A 17,682-nucleotide genomic window follows, 5' to 3' on the forward strand; every position below is an offset into this window, starting at 1 on the left:
GTAACATTTTTGATCTGCTGGAAAACATGCATTATAAATTCATATTTATTGACATTTAGTGCACATAAACGCATAAGAGGAGTAGAATGTTACATCAAAGAAATGAAAAGTCTCTAAAATGCTTTCAATACAGGACAGAAAAGGGGAAAAATGAAGAGTGAGCAAACATTAAATTATTGGTAATTAATTGACTGATTTCTACATCAGAATGCTAGCTAAAAGTTTTAGCATGGCTTTAATTTAAAGTTTCAGCACACATATAATCCATAACTAATGTACTGATCAAAAAGCAGTATAAATTTAAATTAAAGGCATTTAGGTGACACTTTTATCCAAAGTACCTTAGTTATTACTGAGTACAACTTGAGCAATGGAGGGTTAATGGCCTTGCTCAGGGGCCCAACAGTGGAAACTTAGAAGTGGTGGGGCTTGAAGCAGCAACCATCCAATTATAAGTCAAGTACCTTAACCACTGAGCTGCCACTGCTCACTGCTCAGTGAACCTGAAACTTCAACAAAAAAATGTAATACAGTAGAAATTAAGCCCGAACACCATGTTGGATGGTGTATCGAGTGTTAACCTGTTAACTTGATTCCACTACCGATTGAGCTTAGCTGTCCCCTTGAGGCACTCTTTACCAGATATTCAAATTATAATAGACAGTAGGAAAAGATTTAACACATTACATGTTGTCCATCCGCAACTTCCACAGTTTCATATTAACATTTGGCAACTGGCAGGTATTCAATTTCTCAATGTATTTCTCAATGTAATGTAATGCCAATGTAAAACATATTATGAACACCACAATCCTACTGATAGTTCAAAAGAAACTGAATTTACATGGAGAAACACATTGCTGAATATGTTAAATAACATATGCACAAAATGATGTAACATTATAACTCTATATATTCTATATTTGCCGTTAATGGACCCTTTAAAATAATAACCCAGTTAGTTAAAAAAACCAACAAGGCATATACATTGAAAACATCATACAAAACACTGTAAATAATGAATAAAATCACAGTCATAGTCTGGCATACCAACGTGTGTCAGAAAAAAGGTGGAAAAACAACATTAAAGAAACACTTCATACCTTGGACATCCAAATAAATCATGTAAAAACATATGTGACAAACAAAAATAATTAGATTAATATACATTATTACAAGATAAATAAGGGTTGACTAATTGCCAATTATAATAATTCCATAGTTCTCAGTATTTGCAGGGTTTAATAATATGGATAATTCTTAGTCATTGCTTTTTATCACTTTATGATGAATGTATAATGTCTGGGGTTTTTTATTGTAAAGATAAAGAATGTTATATTCTGCTTTAAAAAAGGCTCCCTATAGTCTTAAAAGGATTATGGAATACACCTTTTGCATGTGGTTGCATATTCATAAAGAATGTCAATATGAGATCACTGATCAGATTATTTTATGCCATGTGGTGAGCTCTAGCAGGGACTTTTTGAATATTTACCCTAGGCTTTGTGAATACAGGCCCTGATCAGGGCACTTACTCATTTCATTATTAATTCATTATTAACTTTTATCTATCTATCTATCTATCTATCTATCTATCTATCTATCTATCTATCTATCTATCTATCTATCTATCTATCTATCTATCTATCTATCTATCTATCTATCTATCTATCTATCTATCTAGAGACAGATAAATCATATTCTGATTGTGCATAGAAATGAGGGGATAAATCTGAGATAAGAGTCATGCCTTTCACTGTGCATCCCCATATTGACTTCTCAAGGAAGAACTCAAGCAGCTTTTGTATGAGCACTTACATGTGTGTTATTTTGGAGTTGGGAATAGAGCCTTGGGCTACAGAGCCTTTTGAGAAGATAAATATTGGAAACATTTCATCTGATAATCTGAAATTCACTTACATCACCCAATTTGACAAGATGTCTGAATACCAAATTAACATTTCTCATTCCAGAGGACATCACCCCTCCTTCTGGTCAACCATCAATGGAGAACTGATGGGACAGGACACTGAGCTAGCATCCAGTGAAGGACATTCACTATATAATTTCTTTTTGTACTTGATCCAGAACATTGTTTTGATGTTGTTTAGTTGATGAAACTTTTTAACAGGTGTCTAGCCTAGCCTAGTCAAGGTATTCACTAAACTCTGAGTCTTTATTAGGGCTGCAGTGATTAGATATATACTATTTTCCAGTACAATGAATACATAAAACAATAGGCTAACAACACAAAGTCTCCTCACTATACAATCATTATCCACTATCGAACTGTCATTGGTGGTTATTTGACATCTACAAACTATAAACATTTATGTTCATTGACCTTTGGCAAAAAAAAGTCAGTGGATGTAATTTGCTCTTATGAAGGTGCAGGTCACTGCTGAATTGCCTGATGTGGTTTTTATCAGCCATGCATGGTAACAGCACACCAGCAAGGGAATGTAATAATGCCCCATTAGTAACATGGCACAAAAAATGTAATAGTAGAAGGTGAATTCAGTTACTCAGTTAAACATAGTAGGCTGGGCAGATTTTTACACATTTTAGTTTCCCCTCCCTCAAACTCATTTTAGTACAATATGTACAATAGATCTGTTAATCATTTCATGCTATTTCAAGTCATCTCAAACATTTCATATAATGTCACATAATTCCCCAGATATTTTCAGTTATAAAACGACAGTCTCTTGAGGATAGTGTCACTGAAAATTAAAGTACAATATATTTAGAAAATAGTCTGTTAAGAGTCCCACAATTTTTTCACTCCAGACCAAAAGTGCTGGTCTCTTCTACAGCAGTCAGCAGTTTTTCATACAGCATGGAATATGAAGGGTATGGAGGCAGATCAAGGCGATTAAAGCATGTGTGGGCCCTGAAAGAGGAAGGTAGAGACAAACAAAAAGTCAAATGTCAAACAAATGGATTTACACCAATATACCTCCAGGAGCTACATTACCTCAGAAAGGTATTGTGCATGAAAAGTTAGGAATGAAGACCTACAGTGCGTTCCTTTGCATATAAAAATTACTGACTGCATATAAACAGTTATAAGAAGCAAGTCTGGTTCTCCCCCTGAGTATAATATAAATCCAGCCAGGACTTTTGAAGAATCAGTTAAAACTGTCACGGTTGGGTGGCTGCCTAGCAGGAAGGACACGCCCACTCCTGCTAGGGATCACACCCCTCACCAGCCCTGCTCACAATCACCAGAGTACTGACTGAACTTTCTCACTTGATGAGTGCATCTGATATTTTAAACCTCTTAAAGCCATTTAACTACTGTAAGTGAGGGCTGAGGAGGAATTTTAGGACCATGTTTTGAGTGAACACTGAGTCACACACCTAATGTCAAATCAAAGATCTATAGGCTAAGAGCTGTCTGTAACTCTGTTTGCAAAGGTGGAAAAGTTGATTTATATTACTTCCTGCTGATGTATGACACATGAATGTGGATAAACATTATAAAAAGCAACAGAGAAGTACCACATGCCGTTTTGAACATTTCCCCAGGGACTGCCTTCATGATATTCAGGGCAATAAAACTTACTTCAAAAACAGTTTTACAATAGATTCCCTGACCCTGGGTCTGGATGTCTAGAGACAAGCCACAGATACTTTAGTAAATGCACAATTTTCCAAAAGTTCAAAAGTATTGAGCATTAACTGAGACATGTTGTTTGTCATACCTGGGTAAAGAGGTGATCTTGCCCCACTTCTCGATGCAGAAGCGACGTGGGCCATTGCTCCCACGCAGTGCAGCAAAGCCCTCATAAGGCACACTGGACGTGCCTGTCACAAACTGCAGTAGTCGCAGCTTCTGTTCATTATTAAAGTGCGCCACTGCTGCCCAGAACCATCGGATCACAATGTGTCCATCATGAAAGCCTGGGTGGAAATGATGTGTAAGAGGAGCAAAGATGAGAAAACATGAGAAATGAAAGAAAGCAGAGGATCAGAGAGGAGATGTAATGCAGTTCACTCCAGAAGCACATGTAACAACACCACTGCCTCTGTAAGCATAGACGAAATGTGACACCTAAGCGGTCCATAAACTCTGACTGAAAATCAACAGATGTCACAGTAAAGAGGGAGGTCATTCCAACACCATGGAACTGCCAAGCCACAGAAGCTTTTAAAGCTGCATGTTTTACTTCCAATGTCAAAAGTTCTATCAATGGCAGTGAACTATGAGACAAAGTCTCTTTATTTTGGCAGCAGAGGTGGGAAAAGGAGTTTGTGGATTGTGCTGGCTTTCCAGAGTGAATTATAGCAGAGGTCTCAAGAAAAAGAGGGTCAAACAGCTCAAATGGAGCAGATGATTAGCCTAAGCAATTAAAAGCACAGGCCGTAATGAGGCCCAGATGAGTGTCCCGGCATTGACAAAGAGGTTAATAATTTAAGGACTTTTATAGACATTTGCAGCATGGAAAGTCATTTACTGCAGCTGTCATTTTAGAGGAGAAATTAGTCTAAGACTGAATATCACCACCAGGCTAAATACCAGTTTCACTTGATTCTGACAGACCTGCTGCTGCATTTTTTAATGGCTACATTTGTTCCCATGTCATTTAAATGACACTTGTGCCCCAAGTGAGTCACATTATTCAACCTCAGGAATGGTTCCCCTGGAGCAACCGGAGGTTAACTGACTCACTGAAGGGAATACTGAATATAACAGCCAACTCAGGCTCAGACAGCTTTCTGACTCCTGAGTCACTATTACTCAGTGAAGCATTACATTCCTACCTCCTCTGTATTCAGTGTTGGATCGCCAGTCAATCAGATCAATTTCTGCTGTCCCTGCAATGACTAGCTCCAGCTCCCGAGCATCAAAAACTGACACCAGACGTGAGTCTACAACCTGAACACACAAAACAGATCATTGCTCATGCTCACAAGCTACTTCATAGGATAGCCTTAGATATTAATTCATGTGAAAAGTCTCTATTTTATATTGTTTCAGTATTGCATATTGCATGTATATAAGTCAGTTGAAGATTAATTCATTGGGTTGTTTTTTTTAACCTCTGTAACCTCTGGTAATAAATATTAATTAATTAAGATCTACTTAATTTGTATTATTTTATTTACTAATCTTGAAAAATAGACAACTAGCTAAATGACCTGAAAAGCATGGTGCAGGTAGTGCCCATGCACTTTACTTTACAATGTAAAAAGTCTGCCAGTGGGTGCTTCAGTGTTCTTGCATACCTCGAAGAAACCTCGAACCAGTGCTTCTGTCTGTTGCACCACACCCCTCTCCACCCGCCATTTGGCCATTCGTTCAATGTACTCCTTCTTATTCTTCTCGGTCACCTGGATGTTGGATCCTCCTGACTTCAACTCTCTCTCCGTTACCTAGCCATTAAAACAACTTTAAATCTCAGGTATATAAACCTCTTTCATGCTGAGTAGATGTACTAATATCAGAAAGAGGTTGGGGCAAGCATTACCTGTCCAAATACCTCCTCGTTCACAGTGAACGTCAGGTCCAGAATGTCTGTGATGTTATTGTCTTTCATCCACTGAAGGCTCTGGTGAAACTCCTCATCCAGATATTCTAAATCACTTAGATCAGTCGGTCTACATAAGGTAAAACACATATGCAAGCTTACACAATTACCAACAATTTAATTAGACACAGATCCAAAACTGGCAAGTACTACAGAGTAAAACAAAAATGCATGTGTAATTATATATAAATAAGGCAATATAAAACAGGTTTATCAATTCAATTGTAAAAATGGGATATAGAACAAGGTAACTCAAAACTAATAAGACTATAGCATTTGCAGATACAATCAAAATTAGCTTGACATAACACATACACGTGATTTTGTGCATTTTAGTTTATTAATATAAATAAATAATTGAAATACACGTTTTTTTTATGAAGAATATTTTTAACCACAGGTTGAGACCAGTCCAAATTTTTATTTGAAAGTGTGACTTAGTCAAATACTAGTCTTTATCTGTGTCCAGAGAATCAAAGGTAAGACTAACAGCCGAAGAAGGGCCTTGTAGAATGGCCGTGTAAAGAAAGCATCCAGCAGGTACTGATGGACCAGAGACAGACCCAGAATACGCCCACTGAAGCGAAACCTGCAGGCAGGACAGCATTAGTGAAGATACTTGCATTACTTGCATACACAAAGCAGTCACTTTGCTCAGTTTGTGTTAGCTGTCCAATAGACCTTTATTATTGGTAGGTTTCTAAACACAGGACTACTGGATAGCAGTGACATTGACATGAGTAAAAATTGCCTGTGTCTAAATTTGTACCAGCCACTATCATGTCAGTATCTGTGCTGCATTATTAATGTTGGTGGCTCAGAAATTATGCACAGCAGGAGATTTGCAACAGTCTGTAATTGCACACTGTAAAAATGCACCTTTTATTTGGGGGGGCTGTCATTTCAAGTAGTGGCCTGTCATTTACTGTCATTGGCACACGTCTATCTATGCTCTTGAGATTCAGGTCTTTCATATTCTGTCATCCACATACTGTACTTTTACAACCTTCCCTGATTTTATTTAGTCAGTGAGCTATGAGAAAGAATTCTTTATTTTTTATCTTCAATAAAATGGTTCTATCAGTCTCCCTATTAATCTTTGAAAAGTGAGAGAGGGCACTGGCATCAAAAGACCTGAGATCAGAGTATCCACCCAGCTAAACACAGAGTAAAACTAAAGACGTAAGATGCAATTGGTTTCTCTTTCCTTCAAAATCACTGTAATTTTTTCAACAGAAATGGCACTTTAACTGTCAGCCAAAATTAAAAGTGACCCAAAAACAAAAGATTTGACATACATTGCATGTTTATCAAAGTGCCTTGTTTTATTCCTGCCCACCACATTAGCAGGATCCATGAAAGAGAGAGCTCTATGTGCGCGTGTGTGTGTGTGTGTGTGTGTGTGTGTGTGTGAGAGAGAGAGAGAGATAAATAGAATAATAGATGAATAGATAGACAGAGAGAGATGAAAGAACTCACCATTCTAAATGATTCTCTACGAAGGCGGACATAGGGCTAATCTGCACAGTGTAGGTGTCATTGGCTGAGTACTCAAACAGGCCATAGTAAGGGTTAAAGAGCTCCTGAGACAGCAGGAAGAAGAACTCTCGTGAAGGCCCACTGTAGTCCAGACTGCACAGACACATAAACAGGGTTACTGAAAGCAAGCTAACAGCAAGAAAATTATGAGAATAAAAGCATGAGAACTAAATACATTAAGAGATTCTGTCTAATTAGGTTAAGTAACCATAAACAATAAATTACTGAAACTCAGAATAAATTACTGCAACTCAAAAATTATTTATAAATCAACCTTTATATCAGATTTTCTTGTTAATACACGAAGTTCAATTAAAAGATCAACTGGTCTAACACGTTGATATGTGACTATTTTGACTGCATGTGACAGAAAGGTTAAAAGTTCATAATGACAGATGACACAGAACACCATCACATACCCCTCCTCTCCCATAAAGGTAATGTATAGCTTGTTCCTTTGGAGCTCCTTGCGAGAGTAGGCCATCACCTGGTTAAAGGTACCTTCAAGCAGATGATCTCTTCTGATGATCAGCCTTTAGTATGAATGGATATCAGTGGGCTATATCAATATTGTTTCAGTATGCTTTACTTTTGATAAAAACCTCAGTACACAAGCCCTCTCATGCAACCACATACTTACTTGATTTTCCCTGGCCCCTGGCCATAGCCCTTGGCCTCAAGCTTCCTGTAAAAATTACGCAGCTTGGCTTCAAAGTCTCTGCGGTATGGTGCAGGCGCTCTGGCTCTCTGAGGTCCTGTCCAGTCACAGAAAGATATAGGTTATGGGGATAAGGCTGCAAATTATTTATAGGAATGAGATATTTATTGTACTTACCAACAACATACTTCATAAATATGCAAAAACCTCTCAGGAATTAGTACTACTCAGAAAAGTATTTATTGAGTACTTCTTAAAAGTGAAAAATGTTCCCACCAAGCTGTGGTATCATTTCATTTAAAAAGCAGGCTTGTGAATTCCCCAGCCCATCCCAGACCCTGCTCTAATGCTAGAGCAGAGTTTAAGGATTCCACTAATGCTGGAGAGCTTAGCACACAGTGGGATGCCAGTGATTTAAATTGCACAGAGTTGCCTGAGTGAGGGCAAGCCCTACATCAATAGTGGAAGGCAGCCATAGTCTGACAAATTACCTTCAGCTAATTTGAGGAAAAAATTGTGTGTCAGCTGCTATATATACACAACAAATAGTTCAGTGTCCAGTGTGCAGGGCAGCATTATGCAGTGACGTGTGAGTGTGTGTTTGTGTGTGTGAGAGAGAAAGAGAGAGAGAGAGAGAGAGAGAGAGAGAGAGAGAGAGAGAGAGAGAGAGAGAGATAGAGAGAAAGAGATAGAGAGAGAGAGAGAGATAGAGAGAAAGAGAATGGGAGGGGGACAAAATGTGGCGATAAGAGAGTATTTTAAAGCATTTTAGGTTTGTCCTGTGTTTTATTATGCATGGCTATGCATGAAAGATTTGCTGATATTTGCAGGTTTATTTCAAAATTAGAGACAGTCACAGTGGTGATGAAGAATGTGCGGATGACCTGAGATTAGAATTGCAATGTAAAAACCTGTTCAGAGAACACTAATCACTGTGAGCCTTGGCCAGTAAACAATATGAAATCACTGAGTTCGGGAGCCAGAATCATTCATCCTTCTCTTTTGATGTAATTAAGAATTACATCAAAAGATGCAGCTAGTCAGATGCAGCTAGTAAACATGTCATTTTAGTTTTTTTGTTTTTTTTTTATAAACACAACATCCATAGAACAAATACATTTTTATTTATAAAGTTGTTCTCTGCATAAAGCATATTTTTAAAAATTCTAACGTTTCTAATAGTCTAAAGGTGATATCCCACCCCGTGGACACATGTCCACACTCAGACACACAGGGGCACATGCACATACCTGGTGAGTTCTGGGGTGACGATCCAGGAGAGCCCCGTGGAGAGAAGCTGAGGCTGGGATGGAAGTGGTGAGTGGGGATGTACGACATGATCTCCTCTTCAAACAAACTAGAGCAGAAAGAGGACAGGCAATGCTGAACACTGGGAAAGCCTGAACACAGGATCCACAGGATCCTCCTTACAAATTCATTTACTCTGACTCCAGCCCATAAACATATATTTGTTTAGAGGGTTGTTGAAATTATATTGTATATACTAAGAACCAGATTGGAGCTCTAACACAATCTAGGTCACTTTGAATCACTTCATTTTGGAATACTTTATTAGAGATGCAGCAATATAATCAGTAACTAGCTTTGATACTGAGACTCAGAGTAACATGGTGTGCTCTGTGTGTGCTGTCAACTGCTTTGTAGCATCCAGCTGCTTTGCTTCGCTATGTAAATGAGAGTTTGCATGATGGTCCACCTTTGTATGATATAAGTCAGTGTTCATTTTTTTAAAGCAGTATTGGACTGGCAAGAAATGAACAACTGAGTGAGCTCCCACCATGTGCTCTGATACCAGTACAGGGTAGTGTACACACCTTAACAACATAACCAGGTCTGCATCACATGACAGCCTTTCCACACCCTGAGGTCCCTCTGTCCGGATGTAATGGATCTTCTCCCTGTAAGAATGAAATATGGGGTGGTCATATAGGGTATTTAAATGTCATCTAAATGTAAAAGGAATTCAGTACTCAGCCTCCTGTTTTATGTTTTCTCTTGACTAGATGTGAAAGCTGATGGATGGTTAATTGCTTTTCATAGTGGCAATGTACTTCACTTTTCTGAATGGAGCTGTAATAGCCAGGAATGCTTTTAAGGCATCTATCAGAAGTGCATATTCATGAGACAGGAATCTGTCTTAATGCTTATGTAACTATACACTGTAAGTTCAACAGAAATTGCTGACTCTGTTTACAAACTTTGTTCTTATCATGGTGTTCAGTGCTGACTACGTAGCATTTATGACAGTTATCCATCATTCATTAATAGCCTACAAACTGGCATGCATTGTGCTGCTATATAGGTGGCAAAAGTGTTGAAAACCGAATTGCTCCATGTTGCCTCCTATGGATTCATAAAGAGGCGAACGGGACTCATAACCATTTAGGACAAATGTTTTGTCATATACTGTCTTTTCTGTGTCAAATATAAGTTGACTATGCTCCTGAAGGTTATTTTCCCTTTTTAAATTTAGTATAGGATGGAGTTCAAAGATGGTACTCTTACATTCTAGTGTTGTAAGAACAGATCTTTGTAAATTCTTAATGGACTATGTGTTCTACTATAGTCTTCTTTACCTGAGTGTGTGATTGCGGGTTAAACTAGGCTGCCTCTCCTGCAGCATCTCCAGGATGTTCGGCTGGCGGAGAAAAGCCACAATCTTCTCACTGTATGCTGGAGAATAAGGAAAAGAGGAATTTTTGTACAGGCAGGTGCATGTATCTGAGTAATAAGGAACAGTGTTGATTTACTGGCCAGTCACATACAACTGACTTGCTGTGGTTACTTGACTTATTATAGAATTGAAGAGGAGACAGCCTGCCCGAGGCAGCAGTTGTATTACCCGTCTGTTGCAGGAGAGACTGACTTTTCTCCAACACACAAACAGCTGTAGGCATTCATTAACAGTACGTTACATTCACATTTAATTTGACCAAGTTGTAATTTAATGAAAAGTTGCTGCTTGAAAGACTTTTAATATGAAACTTATTAGGCCTGCACTGTTTACCTGACCCTTTTATCCAAAGTGACTTAAAATTATAACTAAGTACAACTGAGGGCCTTGCTTAGCAGCCCAACAGAAGCACTAGTGGTGCTTGAACCAGCAACTTTCCAATTACAAGTCAAGTACCTTAACCACTGAGATACCACTGTCCTATCCTATGTGGCACAGAAAAAGAAATATACCAGCCACCAGGTGAGACATGTTATTGCAGATTGCAAGACTAACACACACTCACAGGCCAGAGTTGTTAAATTGAAGTGTGACTATTATTACATCCAGCAAAAAATTCAATATTGTTGAGGTGGTTTCTTGTCAATATTCTATGAACCTATAGGATAAGAAGAGCAACTTTAAGTCATTCATTGGCTGAAATGTTTGGAGGAGGCCCAAATATTTCATAGCCCTAGTTCACTGGGCAAAGGTCGACTCTTGGGTTCAATGAGACCATTGGCTTTCTTCAGAAGGAGCTTTAGTCTGTGTAGCATCTAGCACATTTACTACATTTACTATCAAATAGTGTGCAATTGCATATGCAGTTGTGTGAGTGTGTCTAGGCTGACCTAAGGGCACAGATTCGTTCTGGTACTGGCTCCTGATGGATGTTGCCAGGCTGTTCCCAGACCTGGCCATGAGAGAGGTGCCTCTACTCCGAGACACATCAGACGCCTGCAGTAATAAACATGCAAACACACAGACAAACACAGGATTCAGTGCTTGCCACTCAATTACCCTCAATTGTCTGTGATTAACAGTGCGCAAGTGTGTGTATGTTAATGCATGGATGGACATGCTTCTGTGTGTGTGAGTGTATATGTGTGTGCAGGGGTGTGTTCATGCACAGCCACCTCTCCAGCACTGTAGCTGCGCAGTCTGTGAAGGTGTTGCCTGTGTGTGAGATGATTGGGCAGCCTCCCATTCTGAAAGGGAATTCTGGGGTCAATGAAAGTGGTGGCTCGACTGTTGTGGTCCACAAAGAATGACTAGAAAAGCAAAAAGCACACAAAAATCAGATGTAATATTGCATATTCCCAGACATATCCTCATATACTACATAGTGCTGCAGTAGAAGTTGAGTGAGTGGGATGTTCTTTTTGTTAGTTTTCAGTCTTGCTGAGTATATCCATGTTTTATGGTTTTGGAGGGTGTCAGAGGCATTTTTGACTACATGGGTGGGCCCACCTTGCGCTGGGGGTCTGTTCTGATCTCCCAGCCCCTGGGGAGCTCCAGCTGGGTGTCTGCAAACTTGTTGAGGAATGTTACAAGGTCACGGTTATGTTGGTAGCGCTCAAAGTTGCGTGCGTCTCGCCGGATTTTCAGAATCATGTGCTTTAGGCAGGTACTATTGGTAAACATCCGGTAGGCTCCCTGCAAATGAAACATAGCAAGGTGTGAATGTGACAGCATGTTGTGTATGCATGCGTGTTTTCTTGCTTCTGTGTGTTTGTGTGTACAGACTGAGTAAATGAAGATTGAATAGTGTAATCTTCATTCGCTCAATCTTCAGGTTGAGTATTACACAATGAGTGTGAGACATCTCAGTAAACACAGAGGCAGTGTGTGGTTTCATGGCCTTATGGTTTGGCTTTAGGCAAAATATCAATACAATCACTGACAGTAACAAAGGAGTCTGTTGTTGACATGTATTGACCAAAGGTCTCACACTGTACCCTGTACACAACAACAACTTGTTGGGCCCCTGAGCAAGGCCCTTAACCCTCAGTTGCTGAAGTTGTACTCAGTCATGATTGTAAGTTGCTTTGGATAAAAGTGTCTGCTAAATGCTGTAAATGTAAATGTACTCAGAAGACACATAACACTAAAAAATCAATTCAGGCTTAATATAATTATCAGTACAAACAGCTAGACACATAAACTCACACAACTTGGGTAAAACAAAACCCTCTTTCTCTACACACAAACCACATGTATGTGCAAGCACGTGCAAGTGCGTGCACACACACACACACACACACACACACACACACACACACACACACACACACACACACACACACTTCTAATTTAGGGCATTTATCTCAATCTGTCTCTCTTTCAACAGTTAATGTGCACTCTCTTTCCAAATGCCACCACAGGAAGCCCAGAGTGCTCCCCTCTAATCAATAGAAAAGGTCCTGTACAAATACATCATCAATCAGCGCAGATTCAGTGTACATCCCATACATGTCCCCATAGCTGCTCCCTGAAGAAAGATAAGAAAATCTTTCAGCTATCACATGTATCACCTGTTGGCCTGTTACTTACATTGTTGGCGTGGAGGACTGTGAAGAATTCGGGGTGGGTGACAAACTTGACTGCTGGGCACTGCAGCAGCAGAGTTACCTTCTGGTTGCTGACTGGTGAGGAGGAGGAAGAAGAGGAGGAGGAGGAGGAGGAGGAGCCCTCTCTTCGCAGATCTAAACAACAACACATTGGCATAAAGACAAAGTGCCTAAATGGTCTGTATGAGAAAGAAGCACATGCTGATTGCAGGTCCATGGCTTTGTAGGCTTCTAGAAGCAATATAGGTAGGATATTTCTGTATCATATATATAATCAATAAAAGGAGGAATGACATTTGGAATAACCTCTGAAAATAACTTAACGGTGTCTGGGGCATGTGTAACTCATATTAAAGAAAGTTGTCAATATAAAATAACCTCAATAACTACAAACGCAATAAATAACCTATATAATCACTGCTTAAGATTCATCAAAATATAAAGAAAGATACTTTGCACCTTGCTTTCATTTCATTGCTTTGTATGTGCCTTCCATTTTTCCAAACCCAACCTCCCACCCCTGTGCAATATTAAGAATGCACGTCTTAAAATGGCCAATTTTTAAACAGGACCATTATCACATCTAGTTTAAAATGTAACAGAAAAAAAAAAAAAAGATTCATGGTCCTACCCAATTGGGCAGCCTTTTCAAATTCAGACTCCAAATTAAAAATCCATGAAACATAATCTTTAACCAGAATGGCAACCCGTGGAACCCAGAGTGGACTAGGATAATGCCTGCGTGGGATAATGTCCAGTGGGGCCATACCAGCAGGCTGAGGGGCGAGGCCGCTCTCAGGCTCTGTGCTGCTGCCGCCCTCGACACTCTGACCCTCCTGCTCTTCCTCGCTTGCCATGGTCCTCTGGATGTTCTGATACCTGAGCAGCAAAGGAGAGGAAAGAGAAGCCAGCACTGTGTCTGTTGTGTCTGTACCGCACCCAATCACAGCAGCGCATGGATTCTGAACACACACGCCGTGCGCAGAATCTTAAAGCTGGATCTTGCAAGCATCGACCTTGAATCATACATGTTGTATGTATGTAGGTGTTTTGGTAGCCACTGCTATATAACAATCTAAAATCTTTTTTTTTTTTTTTTTTTTTTTTTTTAGTTCCAGAATATATGCTAGTTCTTGTGAAATAATCTTCCATAATTACAGTCTGGGAGTAACAAGAAAAAATGGGAATGGGTACAGAAATTCTGCCTCAGTTTCTATGGCCACAGAAAGAGAATGGAGGAACTTAATATACAGTCTTCTGTTTGCGACTCAAGTCCACAAACATGCCACATGCCAAAGCTCAAGAGCACAGGCATAAGCAGGAGCTAGCAGTGGCGACAGGCTCATGTAAGCTTAGCCATCTCAAAGCTGGAACACGCATTTCACTCTTGGCAAAACGCATGACAGCCAGAGCATTGCTGATCAGAAAATCCATTTAAAAGCTTTTCAATATTTTCTATAATGTCTCCTCTAGTCATAGGCTATGGATGTTTGCATGGCAAGCAATTTAGCTGAAGCACTGTAGAAATGGCTTTTTGATAGAATTTTAAATTTGATGTCATAAAGGCCTAGGCTTTTAGAGAAGCAGATTTCTAAAGTCTATCATGAAGAGAAATCAAGGATAATTTGGAACAATCAAACATCTGAAAAGCAACTGATAAATCGTGCAATTACAGCTACATCCTCTAGATGGCACCATACCACGCAAATCTACGACATCTTTATAGACACCCTTTATGTCCCAGTCTAATAAGTATGTTGATGTTGATGTTTTAAGGAAAGGTCTTTGTGGCATATAAGATAAAACCTTAAATACATCACATCATACAAAATACTGCAGATCAAAATTACATTTGTGAACATTTGGTATAACACACATGGTATTACAGAGTGAGATACATAACCTTTTTTATAACCAAACATAATCCATTAGTATAATTTTTTGCAATATCTAATGCATGAAAGTGTGAATAATGCATTATTACAATATATATCTAAATGAATCAAAACCATGAAATATTATATTCTACTATAAATCATTTATAAACTCTCCATACATCAGAGGTTTGAGGAAGCAGTACCTTCTGTTGAGTTTCTCCATCTGCTGGATGGAGTTAGATCTTTGCATACTGGGACATTTTGCTGCATGGCTGGGCCTTTGCCAGGTGGTGGTCCGATTCACATGATCCACGTAAAACACACGGCCATGACTGTCTATCCTTGCTTCCCAGTCTGGCCACATGGAGTGAGAGAGAAGGAGAATAGGGTTAAACACAATTTCAAACAAATACAGGCTCACACACACAAACACACACACACACACACACACACACACACACACACACACACACACACACACACACACACACACACACACACACACACACACACACACACACACACACACTCACATTTGTTCACTTAACACTGGCACATTTCACATTTATCATAAATAGGTAAATCTCACATGATAGCAACCTTACATTTATTGTTATACATACAAAAGTAAATATAAATACAAATACACAAATACACCCTTGTTTGTTAAACATGTGTTCATGTAAATATTATGTAATTCAGTTTGATCTTAAAGCCATACTTCAATCCAAACTCCAGCCCTAAATCAAGACAAGACAGAAAAAAGTTTGGCTTTTGGTTTGCTAAGTGACAACCAGCAAAACAAACCTTACAGCTTGCCTTTTTCTCACATTTCTCTATGTTTGCAAACAAACACACACACACACACACACACACACACACACACACACACACACACACACACACACACACACACACACACACACACGCATACATTCACAAGCACACATGCACACAAACAGCACAGTGCTGCACATTCTGGTGGAAGCAGGGATGTAAACAGTGATGAGCAGCATTTTCTTTGGCAGTCAGAGCACAGTGGAGAGAGTGTGCAATTTCTCATTTATCTAGTGAGCCAGCTCTGTTACATTGTCAGCTGATTTATGAATGTGTTTGAACAGTAGCAGCCTACGAGGCAGTGAGTGCAGCTGTTCCTAAGATCAGTTTCCCAAGCTACATTATGTGCTGAATGTACATGCATTAAGGTCTCAGCCTGATGAAGGATGAGCACTTCTTAGAGGTCAGACAACAGAAATAAACTCAAGAAATGAAACTACCCGTCATACACACGGACAAGCTTCCACTGACCACAGTGGCAACTCTCTGTGCATCTGCCTAGTTAACCAACATGATGTGGTTTTGTGCTTTGCTGTTGCTCATGATTTGAACAGGGTTAAGCTTTTTGAAACAGACCACTTCATCCCTTTTAGGGCCAGCCTTTTTGTGGACAGCTGGGGCTTGTATGTGAGAGTATGGTAAAAGACAAACTGTCTGACTACAAATGCAGTTCTGTTTCTGAGGAACTGAAGAGGTGTGTCACGCTGGCTTGAAGCCGACGGCACATCTCCTGTTTGCTACTGCGTTCCTGAACTCTCCTCTTCCATATCAGTGACCTCTTATATTGGTCCACTCTCTCTATCTCTCCTGCTCAATCTCTGCCTGTCTGCATCTTGCTGTCGGGTTCGCTCTGCATTTCTTTCACGCTAGTCCACTTCTGCTCTCTTTCTGTCTCTCTTTCTGACTGTAATCTAGAGCGCTGGGGGAGGCGTGCTCTGGGCCTTGTCAGGAAGTATCTGAACTGTATGCTTGCTTAAATTGCAGCGTGCTGAGTTGTCATTAAATATTTGGAAAATAAGACAGCATGGGAGAGAGGCACAGGAAACAAACGTTGCAGTTCAACATGCTGGCAGAAAGCGTTTAAGATAAGTACTGGAAATAGTCTAGCGGATGCACTAAGGACTAGATAAAGCATAGGCATAAAAGTTCTCAGTACACATTGTTTCAACGCAATGGTTAAAACATGACAGTTTACAATACATCACTGGATTGTGACTGTTCTAGACTGTTCTAGCATATTAATCATATGAACATAAGATACCTAAACGGGGTTCTGAGATCCATTGACACTGTTATTGCAGAAAAGTCTTGTTTCTGATTGTTTACTTTGCAGGACGATTATAATAGGCAAGTTGGAGTCAGATAAAGTGTACAACTCAGCAGAGTGTGTGTGGCTAACACAGCTCCTTCCTACAGCCCCATGCTGGAGAGATTTTTCAAGGCTATTTTTAGCATTTTGAACATGTGCCGATTTTACAGGGAAAACCAAAGCTCAGCACTGCTCTTGCCAGTATTTTATTGCACTAAGAACCAGTGTTCCATTGTGCAATGAGAAGCAGAACTCACATTTTAGACAAACAGGGGATGATTTACTGAAGATCCCTGCGGACAGGACACATATAGACTTTATTTAGTACACAAAAAGATTTGCTATTGGCTGTTGATGTTGCTAGTCAAAAAAGAATATCACAAAAGCAGCGGGGAATTAAAAAATATATTTTGTTTGCTCCATGTGTTTTAAGGTTTGTTCTGACAGAAGGCAAATCAGACCATAATAATCAGCCCTGCTGAGTAATATAACCGTATCAGTTTCCAGTTAAAACACTGGTGGCAGTGGGACAGTTGGAAAGCATTTCAAATCTAGTCAGTGGGTAGCAACCACAATGTTACACCTATTTCATGACAGCTATAAATACAGACCTCCATGCATACT

At 39.5% G+C, this 17,682-nt stretch overlaps 1 protein-coding gene across 8 annotated transcripts in view; it reads right to left on the reverse strand.

The window, feature by feature from the left end:
* Positions 1 to 27: 27 nt before the first annotated feature.
* hecw1a (HECT, C2 and WW domain containing E3 ubiquitin protein ligase 1a) overlaps positions 28 to 17,682 on the reverse strand; it is a 52,097-nt gene continuing 34,442 nt past the window's right edge. For 6 of the 8 annotated variants that reach the window (XM_081696487.1, XM_081696484.1, XM_027005946.3 and 3 more), the window contains 18 exons: positions 15,116 to 15,266; positions 13,805 to 13,914; positions 13,019 to 13,170; positions 11,936 to 12,121; positions 11,602 to 11,736; positions 11,317 to 11,422; positions 10,329 to 10,425; positions 9,567 to 9,650; positions 8,982 to 9,088; positions 7,714 to 7,828; positions 7,493 to 7,606; positions 7,014 to 7,166; positions 6,025 to 6,123; positions 5,475 to 5,604; positions 5,233 to 5,379; positions 4,768 to 4,882; positions 3,708 to 3,906; positions 28 to 2,893 (listed from right to left, as the gene is read on the reverse strand). In XM_081696487.1, coding sequence (XP_081552613.1) covers positions 2,782 to 2,893; positions 3,708 to 3,906; positions 4,768 to 4,882; positions 5,233 to 5,379; positions 5,475 to 5,604; positions 6,025 to 6,123; positions 7,014 to 7,166; positions 7,493 to 7,606; positions 7,714 to 7,828; positions 8,982 to 9,088; positions 9,567 to 9,650; positions 10,329 to 10,425; positions 11,317 to 11,422; positions 11,602 to 11,736; positions 11,936 to 12,121; positions 13,019 to 13,170; positions 13,805 to 13,914; positions 15,116 to 15,266 — 2,312 coding nt within the window. In that variant the 3' untranslated portion in view covers positions 28 to 2,781. Of the gene's footprint in view, positions 2,894 to 2,975; positions 3,616 to 3,707; positions 3,907 to 4,767; positions 4,883 to 5,232; positions 5,380 to 5,470; positions 5,605 to 6,024; positions 6,124 to 7,013; positions 7,167 to 7,492; positions 7,607 to 7,713; positions 7,829 to 8,981; positions 9,089 to 9,566; positions 9,651 to 10,328; positions 10,426 to 11,316; positions 11,423 to 11,601; positions 11,737 to 11,935; positions 12,122 to 13,018; positions 13,171 to 13,804; positions 13,915 to 15,115; positions 15,267 to 17,682 lie in introns of those variants that run through there. The other 2 variants (XM_081696485.1, XM_081696488.1) reach the window with 2 other exon arrangements.

The sequence above is a fragment of the Electrophorus electricus genome, chromosome 14, assembly GCF_041902795.1.
Source record: "Electrophorus electricus isolate QZ-2024a chromosome 14, ASM4190279v1, whole genome shotgun sequence".
NCBI lineage: Eukaryota > Metazoa > Chordata > Actinopteri > Gymnotiformes > Gymnotidae > Electrophorus > Electrophorus electricus.